At 40.9% G+C, this 10,838-nt stretch overlaps 2 protein-coding genes across 2 annotated transcripts; both read left to right on the top strand.

Moving 5' to 3' along the window:
- The first annotated feature begins 836 nt into the window (after positions 1-836).
- Positions 837-8,253, top strand: LOC309707207 (trypsin-like). Its single transcript, XM_082534380.1, has 6 exons — positions 837-1,002; positions 2,281-2,349; positions 2,989-3,139; positions 3,333-3,474; positions 7,131-7,388; positions 7,690-8,253. The coding sequence occupies exons 1-6, from the start codon at positions 996-998 to the stop codon at positions 7,837-7,839; spliced, it is 777 nt and encodes a 258-aa protein (XP_082390506.1). The 5' UTR covers positions 837-995; the 3' UTR covers positions 7,840-8,253.
- A 140-nt stretch (positions 8,254-8,393) lies between these two features.
- On the top strand, positions 8,394-10,810 carry LOC309706356 (cytidine deaminase-like). The gene is made up of 4 exons (XM_082532808.1): positions 8,394-8,764; positions 9,583-9,694; positions 10,113-10,170; positions 10,410-10,810. The coding sequence occupies exons 1-4, from the start codon at positions 8,578-8,580 to the stop codon at positions 10,548-10,550; spliced, it is 498 nt and encodes a 165-aa protein (XP_082388934.1). The 5' UTR covers positions 8,394-8,577; the 3' UTR covers positions 10,551-10,810.
- Positions 10,811-10,838: the final 28 nt, after the last annotated feature.

Raw genomic sequence — 10,838 nt, 5'->3', positions numbered from 1 at the left:
TTCCCCTTTAATAAATGAAATAATCTAAAATATGTTTTGTATTTACTGCGGTTATGTTTGTCTAATATTAAAATTTAAGATTTGCCAACAAAAACAGAACAGCCTGCAGTTTTTTACAGATGTGGTGTGGGGGAGCTGTTAAGGTAAGAAATTGTTCTTTTTAAGCTCGTCTGCTTGTCCATCCATAAACCCCTTTGGTAAACTTTAGTGACTATACTCACTGCATGCTTTATTTTCCCAGGTAATAAACTTTGCCATACTAGGACTGCACTGTAGTGGTGCTGTTACTTCACAGCAAAAAGGTTCTGGAAACCTGGTGGATACCTGGAGTTTGCATGTTCTCACTGTTCTCCACTACTTTGGCTTCCTCCCACATTCCAAAGACATGCATGTTCGCTTAATCTGTTAATCGCTTAATCTGATAATCTGTCAAAATTAAAACACTGTACGAATGTATGGCTAAAAGAGTGGTCAGTAGAAAAGGTTCTCCTCCAAGTACTCTGGCTTCCTCCCACAGACATCGATGTTAGGTTAATTCATTAGAAACTGGCCATATGTGCAAACACTTGACAATTACATAAGCTTACATAAGAGTCAGACTTGTTATTAAAAACATTTTGAGAATGTTGGGTCCTAATGGTTGAAAATGTGACACGTTTTAAAAGGTTTACCACCAAAACTTTTACATTTTCCTTTTTTAAGAAAACACCAGAAGAACAGTTTAGAGCAAACACTGAATCATATCGCTCTGCAAGTGTTTTAGAACAAAAAGATGACGATGGTGTCTTTTTATGTGGACCTGTGTGTGCAGGGGGAAGCAGACGGAAATGCTCTCACGCTCATCTCAGTTTAACGCAATTTCTGAGAATACGTTTTTCCTTGTCCAGGTAAAGAATAAATGCTGTTATATGTTCGGCCACATCTCAGGTTGATATCAGTCCTCATACTCGTGCTTTTGTCCTGCGCTCTCTAACACCACTGGATATACTAACAAGATGTCTGGTAGGTGTATTTTATCATCTCTCTGGCTTGTTGGGTTTCACCATTGCACAGCAATACTTTGTCTCCACCACTAGACAATAGGCTGAAGCTGTGAGAACAAAGGCCCCAGAAAGAAAGGTGTAATGAAAGACAAGGCTGGGGATGTCTTTTTTTTTCTTGTACTAGGTCAGACTCTCCTTTCTGTGTGTGAGAGAGAGACATTTAGATAAATGGTGTATCATGGAGGGGAATAATGAGAGTGACAGGTATGAACACAATATAAAAGAGGCCCAAGTTCTCAGACTTGTCTCGGTGTGAGAGGATTGTGTTAGAGCGTGTGTCCCAGGCTGTGCGGATTTATACTCGACTCCCAATAAGGTGAGGAAGCCTTGCTTATATAGTATTGCTCATTAGCAGCGCGGGTGTGGAATTAATGGCAGTGTACCAGCTGATTGTGTAATAAGAAAGTAAAGCTTAATCTGGATTTTCTTTATTTTTAATTAAAAGTTCAAATGACTCCATTTAAATGTAGAACTTGGACAAACTTTATGAATGACTTCTGTGTTAATGCCCATAACTTCACCGCACCATTGTATTCATAAAATTCTAACTTTGCAGGAGTTCATATTGCCACAGACGACATGTGTTGAGACTAGATTTCCCTTTGTGAGGTTTTGAGTACCTTGGCAGCTTTTTGTACGTGTGTGTTGTGTGTTTGTGTAGCGATTTTGTGTATTGATACTGTCACTACTATGCTACATAGATCACAAAACTCTGAGATAAAAGTTCTAAGATGTGATGAATAGTTAGTAAATGATGCTGGTAGTAAGAGTGCTAATGCAGCCTGTGTGAACAACTTTATTTGATGTATTGATACATATAATTTATTAGCTCTGGTATTTTTTTAATTCGTGTGTGTGTGCGTGTGGAGTGGATACACTTACAATTTTAGGAACTTACAACAAATTGCGTTTATATGCGTTGGCATGTTTCTAATGTCTGCCTGTGCGTGGACTGATTTGGTCATTATGTTTGTGAAACCATCTTGCAACCTTGTTGTGTTTGGTTACAAATGATCGCACACGTCACATGAGTTTCCTATTTAGGGATTTTGGTTTTGTGCAAAATAATACCAGAATTTTTCAATCAAACTGATGATTTTACCTCATTAGTCTGTGCAGATTATAATTGACAGCGTATGAGATTAAAATGTCTGTTTTTTCCACTCTACAAAACATCTTCATGTATTTGTGATCTGTGATACTGACCATTGATGCTTATTTTTTCTTCTTGCACCAGTTACTATGATGAACCCGGCTCAGTCCTGCCACCTCTTAATGGCCTTCCTGTTTGTTGCTAAACTAACAGGTGAGTCGATGACACTGACTACACAGTTACGCAATATCTGACTTCAGGTATAATCTGGTTTCCAAAAAGTTGGATGTTTTGCAAAATTCAAATAAAAGCTCAGTGGGAAATGTGGGAAGGAAATTTCAAAGTATACGATTCAAAGACCATCTTCTAGATGCTGAAACTGAGAATTATCATTCGATGCCAGCAACAAAAGCTAAGGTAGTTGCAATTAAAGATTAAAAACAAAAGAGGCAGTGGGACACTGTACAACAATTTGAATTATTCAGTAATATGAGCGGTATAAACATCTTTAATTCTGAGAGGCTGAGCCTTTCAGAATTAAAGATGCAAAGGAGTTCACCTTTCTGTGAAAAACTGTACAAGTAAACGACTACAATTTAGGTTTAATGTCTTCTCAACATAAAAATACTTACAGTACATTATATGATTAAAAAAATACAAAAACAATGCAAAATCCATATTAAATGGCCACAATTGTCAGGCAGTCTGACAGCACTGCATTGAAACAGGTCTGATTTTGCTCATGGACACTGGAGAAAGCCACTGTCTGTGAACATGGAGGGTCACTGCAAAGAAAATACCCCTATATGTATAGAAAATTTTGACATAATCCTTTGTCTCTGTGTATCTTAGGTGCATATGGGAACAGAATAATTGGGGGTACACTGGTAAACCCTTACACCATCAAATATCAAGCCTCCCTCTTGTACAGCAACTCCCATTTCTGTGGAGGCACCCTCATCCACCCGCAATGGGTGGTGTCTGCTGCCCACTGCTGGAGGGCGTAAGTTACTGCAGCTGTACATCAGGAGCACAGACACTGATCAAAACCTTGCATTCATATGTTAATACAGAGCACATCAATGTTTTGTGCTATCATTATAATTATTAATACATTTATTCCTTTTTAAATATTTGGACAACTTTTGTGTGTCTTTGATCAGCTGAACAATTATTCATGTCTTCCCCTCTTGTAGGAGTCACACGATTAAAGTGGTCCTGAGTCAGCACAGTCTCACCCAGTGGAATGGATTGGAGCAGATATTCAACGTCTCCTTGATCGTTAAAAACTCACAGTACAGCTACTGGATGCTTGACAATGATATCATGCTGCTTAAGGTAAGGGACAGCCATGACTAAGACCTCATGATTTATTGTTACTGTTTCTAGACATTTACCTTGGGATGGGAGGTACAGATAAGTGGCACACCCAGGTTGTAGTGTGCAAACAGAGCAGGATGCTTAAAGATGTTTAAATAGTTAAGAATATTTAGAATAATTAGAAAAGTACAGATTTTCTATTGTACCCGTGCATTAAAAAGTAGACATGTAACTTCCAATAAGTTAGTGCATATAAACTGAGAAAAGTAGTTATAACAGTGGTAGTTGTTCAGTTGATTAGTGCAAGTTACAGCGCTGATGTAAACATCTATGTTTGTTGGGAGCAGTTTTGATTGTACAGCTGCAGGGAGGAAGGACCTGCGGAAACGCTCCTTCATGCATCTAGGATGCAGCAGTCTGCCACTGAAGTAGCTCTGCAGTTCAGCAACATTTACATGCATGGGGTGGGAGACTCTGTCCATCAGAAAGGTTATTTTGGCCAGAGTCCTGTCTCCCACCACCTGCACTGGATCTAGGGTGGATCCCAGAACAGAGCTGGCCTTCCTGATGAGTTTATCCAACCTCTTTCTCTCAGCTGTCGATAAACTGCTGCTCCAGCATACAACACTGTAAAAAATGATGGATTCCACCACAGAGTCATAAAAGGTCTTTAAAAGCACTCCCTGGACTCCAAATGACCTGAGCCGCCTGAGCAGGTAGAGTCTGCTCTGACCCTTCCTGTAAAGAGCATCAGTGTTGTGGCTCAAGTCCAGTTTATTATTCAGGTGAACACCCAGGTACCTATACGAGTCCACTATCTCGATGTCCACTCCCTGGATGTTCACCGGTGTCAGTGTGGTGGGTCTGCGTCTCCGGAAGTCCACCACCAACTGCTTGGTTTTCCCGGCATTGATCAGCAGGTGGTTCTGCTGACACCAGTCCAGAGTTCACTGTCTGTACTCTGAGTCGTCCTCACCTATGATGAGGCTGACTATGGCAGAGTCGTCAGAGAACTTCTGTAGGTGGCAGCTTGGGGAGTTGATGGAGAAGTCTGCAGTGTAGAGGGTGAAGAGGAATGGTGCCAGCACAGTTCCCTGTGGGGCCCCCGTACTGCAGACCAGTGTATCAGAGACACAGCCCTGTGTCCTCACATACTGTGGCGTTCTGTGAGGTAGTCCAGTATCCACTGGGACATGTGGTGGTCCACTCATGATAGATCCAGCTTGTCCCTCAGAAGTCGTGTCTGGATGGTGTTGAAAGCACTGGAGAAATCAAAGAACATGATCCTCACAGTGCTTCCAGGCTTCTCCAGGTGAGTCAGAGCTCGGTGCAGGAGGTAGATGATGGCATCCTCCACCCCAATGCCAGGCTGGTAAGCAAACTGCAGCGGATCCAATGAAGACCTCACCAGGGGGCGCAGATGGTTTAGAGACAACCTCTCGAGGGTCTTCATCAGATGTGATGTCAGGGCTACTGGCCTATAGCTGCTGAGGTCGTTGGGATGGGAGTTCTTTGGTACCGGTACCACACAGGAGGTCTTCCACAGCTGTGGTACTTTGCCCAGCAACAGGCTCAGGTTGAACAGATAACCTAGGATGCCACACAGTTCATCTGCACAGCACCTCCGGACCCTGGAGCTGATGCCATCTGGACCTGCAGCCTTCCGCACCTTGATCTTGCGAAGCTCGTTCCTCATTTGAAGTGCTGAGATAGATAGAGTGGATTTTGGGGGAGGGGTGGTGTATGTTGGAGTCCACAGAAGCCTGGGGTGAGTGTGATGGCTGGGAGGTGTGAGATGAAAGACAGGCAGTCACTGAAGATGAGGGAGATTGCAGCAGGGGGGACTATGCTGGGGGAGGTGTGGGTGGTTGATCAAACCTATTAAAATATTTGTTTAGGTCACCCACCCCAAATCTCCTGCAGCCTGGGGGGTTGGTTTTTGTCCTGAGCTTGTCTTCAGGCTGCTCCAAACCCCTCTGATGTTGTACTGTTGCAGCTGCTCTTCTGTCTTCCTGCTGTAGTTTTCCTTCCCTTCCCTTATCTTCCATTCTAGATAATAGATAGAAGAAAAGTCTTTAAGCTGGTAAACAAAATTACCTATGTAGTTTATTTAGTATTACATCTGTCCTTTATAGAGGATTGTGTAATTGTGTTGCTGAGCTCTATTAATAATTTCCTGACTGATGATGAATCCCTCATTGAGCCAACAATAAAATGTTTTCCAGCAGTCGCGGAAAGTCGATTCTGTTCGTCTGGACATAGCATTTCCCGAGGCAGAAACCTTTTGTCACTCATCCAAGTGACTTCTTCAATCTCAGCTGACTGCAGGTTTGATGACCGAAACTAGCCCCATTGAATAACAACGGACCAGGAGGTCACGATCTTTAATATTCACCCTCTTACAACGCTGTGAGTGCTGTCATTCCTCAACTCTCTGTGAATAGTATCCATGGACATTTATCAATGGTCATGACAATTTGCATATTAATGATCATGAAACTGACCTCACAGCCTGTTGTGCTAGTTTCAATAATTATAGGAATGTACTGTTTATAAGTTTGGGGAAACCTGCAGTCAGCTGAGACTGAAGAAGTCACTTGGATACGTGACGAAACGTTTCTCTCACTGAAAATCCTACAGAACAGAATCTACTTTGTGGGATTTCCTTACCTGGATGATTGAGTATGCAAGTGTGTCAAACGGCATAAACTATTATGTGGCAACAAACCCATAATAGTCATTAAACCTTATGTTTTAACTTTGCCACTTTGCTTCAGTTCGTTGAACTTTGTGGGCATTCCCTCTGCACAGCTCTCTTAAGGTCTTGCCATAACATTTCAGTCAGGCTAAGGTCTGAACTTTGACTGGCCAATCGATTCTTTTCATTTTCAGCCACTCTGTTGTATATGTTACTGCCCTTGGGATCATTGTCCTGGTACATAAGCCAGTGACTCTAGAATACTTTGCTATACAGAGGAGTTCATGGTCGTTGTGCTGTCTTTGATTTTTGCAACACGTGGTGCTGTGAAATTATGGCCAAACATCTTCATTGTTGCAGGAAGTCTTGTTGTTTCCTCGGAGTCTATTTTGCAAACTTAAGTCATATGTATGACTTGGGTTGGGTATAAACAAGTATAGCTTGTTTGTCATGAACTTTAACATTTAACATGCTCACTGAGGCCTAGAGAGTCTAAAATGTAATGCTCCAGACATGCCTGCAACTTATCCTCTTAATTGCTATGGAAGCAGTGAGGGTGTACTCAGTTTTTACCAGAGAACTCTTTCCTTTTCACATTACTGTACCTCGCACTATGATTCCTTTAAGTTTTACCGAGTTTCAGTAAACGTTTCCACAAAGTTCATTTTAGTATCTAACATTGTTGGGATTCTATACCCACTATACCCTCTGTCTCCAAATCTATAAAACAGTAGTTATTAGCTAATAAAATGTGTTGTCATAATCTGAAGTTTTCACTAACTGTGATTTTATAATAATTGTGTTAACATGCTTTTGCATCTTTTTCTGAATCATTCTCTCAACCTGGCAGGGACTGCAGAAGAAAACTAGCTTTTATGGCTAAATATGGCACTGTTAAATGATAGACTGAACGTTATATTATGTATGCTATGTAGACAATGTTGACTGACAGAAGGATTTGTTTTTTGTGGGTCAGCTGGACCGTCCAGCTATCATCAATGACATGGTCGAGCCAGCCTCGTTGCCAGACCCTAACTCTCTGCCACTGGAAAACCTGAATCTTTGCACAGTTAGTGGTTGGGGTGTTACCTGGATGTACGGCCAGAGTTTATCCCCCGAACTGAGGTCAGTGGAGGTGGAATTGTTCACCAGCTGCTGGAATTACTACCCCTTCAGGATCACAAACAACATGATCTGTGCTGGCTCTAGGAGTGGCGGGAGAGACTCCTGTCAGGTAACATATGTAAATACAAAAATTAAATACAAAAGAATGATACAAGACTTGGAAATGGACACTTCAGTTTGTCTATTTTACACTGATGACTTTGCATTTGTTTTTGCTTTTTAATGGAGTAATGCGGTAAACTTTAAATTGCCAAACAGCAGCAACAATGTCCCACTAACAAAAGCAATATCACTTCTAATGGTTGCTGGACTTTGCAGATTTTGTATTTCCTTTAAAAATAAACAAATAAAATTTGTCCTATCAGGTAACAAACACCCTGAAATCTTTTTTTTTTCTTTTCCTTTTTCAGGGTGATTCTGGAGGACCTCTTATTTGTAACGGTAAATTTGAAGGCATTGTATCTTGGGGCATTGGCTGTGCGATTTCATACTACCCTGGTGTCTACACCAAGGTCAGAAACTACATTGGATGGATGAATCAGGTTATTGAGAACAGCTAATAACAATCCTTACCACTAGCTAACAGAAAATTCTACCTTGATTAAAAAAAAGAAGAAGAAAAAGAAACAAACTTGAATGGCTCCTGAAGGACCAAAAATGCTATGTTTATCTTTTATATAATTGTTTTTATATAATCACAGATATATTTGTTAAAGCTAAATTACCTGGAACCTACACCTGACTGACTTTTATTCCCACTGACTGAATATCACCGTTATGATACAAACTGAACCAGGTTTTACAATTCATTCTGCTAAAAACACTTTTTTATGTTACAGTTATATTACAGTGTTATACAGAAATGAAAACATTGTCATAGATTTTGGATAACGTCTGTTTCAGGAATTGTTTTTGCTCCTTGAAACCTTCTATTGTCCACTGACTATAAACATATGGACCTTAAATAAACATTTTCTGAGAATAACCTGTGTTTTTTTCGGTCATTAAACTAAAACTAAAACTAAAACTCACTACGAAACTTCCTCAGAATCCGGTCAGGCAGGTGAGTCACACTTAAGTCAGAGTCTTGCCCAAACCCCGGTTTCATGTCACATCTGCACAAAAGTCACAAAGGGACAACACCTCCCTTTCTTTATGACAGCATGCTGACATTCTGGTGAGTGATTGGCTGCTTGTGCCCTCTCCCCTTTCCCTCGGTCCCATTCACATTTAAAGCTGAGCTGCAACAGGCTCACACACCAACTTTAAAAGAAATCTTAGAAAATACAACCGTAATCATGGCAGGAACCCAGTCCAACAGTGAGGTGATGCATATTGAGGATCGTGACATTAAACATGTTTCCAAAGAGACAGTTGCAAAACTGATTCAGCTCTCCCACGAGGCGAAGGAGCAAACCTACTGTCCTTACAGCAAATTCAGAGTCGGGGCTGCGCTGCTCACCCTTGACAACAGTGTGCATACAGGTAAGTCTCATGTGAAACTTGTTGTTTAGTAGATGCATGTATATCATATGAAGCTTTAAGGTAATGGTTTTAGGTTTGGGGTGAACACAAAAGAAAGTTATTGGCTACTATTTACTGAATGAATGCTGTTGCACCAAAACACAAAAGTAACTTTTAGCATAATTGTACCCTGAAAAGTATATAGTGAAAGACGGGAAGACGTGAGCTAAATTATTATGCTGTTTGTATCTGAGTCAAGTCAATTCTTGCTTCTTTATGGTGCAAGATCTCCACACACGAGTGAGAAATGACAAAACCTCCCAGCTCTTACCTTTGTTTTTGTTTTATCCAAATGAAATGCACAAGAAATTACACATTAGTTTGTTCTGAGTTGTCTTGATCCGCTGTGTTAATGATTACCTGACAGTTCAAATGTCTGGACTTGGTGCGGAAAGCTCAGATAAAGGTTTATTATTTATCGTGTGGCTCTACATCCTCAGCTTTTTATAATTCCACATGACTGAGTTAAATCACATTTCTGAGAAGGAACACATCTTAGCGTTCCCGCGAGCTAAGGGAGCCCTTCGGTTATCACTTGCTTCAACGGCACTGTGTGCACCGAGAGGGATGTCAGACCACTGTCTACAGTAAAGCAAAGACACAAAAGTCAGGTCAGTGTCACTGGACTGTACAAACCTTGGCAAGTGTCCCTCAGTGGGAATGTCTGGGGAGGGTAAAAGGCTGGTAAACAGCTGTGAATGTTTTTTACCATGTGAAGAACCCCGTTTATTGCTCATGTTGCCAAAAACAATCCCTTTCTATTCTTGTGTCTTCGGCAGGTTGTAATGTGGAGAATGCCTGTTACAATCTGGGAATGTGTGCTGAGAGGAACGTTATTGCAAAGGCAGTGTCAGAAGGGCACCGACGTTTCAAGGCCATTGCAATTGCCAGGTAAGGAGCACGTATAATTAACACACACACAGTAATCTGGAAAGTTCTCCATTTCCACAGATGCAGGCATCCTTCCTGCTGTTGCAAAGTCTGAGACTATGACTCACTCCACATTGCATGTCTTTGTGCACGTCGCTAAACCTTAAGAAACACAGACAGACTACCAATGTTATTTCTTAAACCAGGTTAAGACTTTTTTTGTCTGTATATTGTTTGTTAGGGAAGAGTTAAGGCTGTAGGATACTTCTCCTTAGCAGTCACAAATCTTGAAAAAGCTGGAGAAGTGATACTATAACTAAGTATGTGAAATTCTGCCGTGAATCCTAATATTAAATAGAAGCCATGAGTTTTTCTTTCTACATTTCATATAAGTAAACAACTATTTGCCAATTCAAAACTCTTCTTCTCCTTTCCTCAGTGACATGAGTGACCAGTTCATTTCCCCATGTGGAGGCTGCAGGCAGTTCATGAGAGAGGTATTAACTCTGCTCATTTTGGTTTGGAGCAGATTTGTTTAAAGGGGACCTTTAATCTCCAGTCAGTGATTGTATACAGTACACAGTGACAAGCTCACACGTCACTCTAGCCAATATTTATCCTGTTTGTGGCCTGTGTAACACATTAGAAGGTGCTAGTTTGTCATTAAACAAACATTTCAGTGTGAAACACTTGACTATCCTGTAAGACTCCAGCCCTTTGCTTTCCCCGTTTACAGTTTGGATCAAACTGGGATGTATACTTGTCAAAGCCTGATGGCTCGTATATGAAGATGACTGTGGAAGAGCTTCTGCCAGTTTCCTTTGGCCCCGAAGACCTGACCAAGAAGAAAGTGTCTTACATTCCTAATAACAACTGAGCCAGTCTTCTAGTACGAAAACACACGAGTGTCCGTGACACGCAGCGTACTTCAAGCACATGCTGATCATGCATTGATGTAATGTAGTAGAAGTTATATTTATGGTCAATATTTGTTCTTGTATTATTTGTTGAAATGTAAACAATGTCAAATATTTAAGTGTACTCTAAATACCAAGTGATGCTAAAAATATACTGTGGAAACAATGCATCTGACTCAATTAGTCAACCATTTGCCCGCTTGTATATGATGAGTACTGTGTAGATACATAAACAATGTGTGTCGGTT

The sequence above is a fragment of the Aulonocara stuartgranti genome (genome assembly GCF_965226115.1).
Source record: "Aulonocara stuartgranti genome assembly, chromosome: 5".
NCBI lineage: Eukaryota > Metazoa > Chordata > Actinopteri > Cichliformes > Cichlidae > Aulonocara > Aulonocara stuartgranti.
The sequence above is the reverse complement of the archived record's forward strand: the minus strand, read 5'-3'. Positions and strand labels throughout refer to the sequence as shown.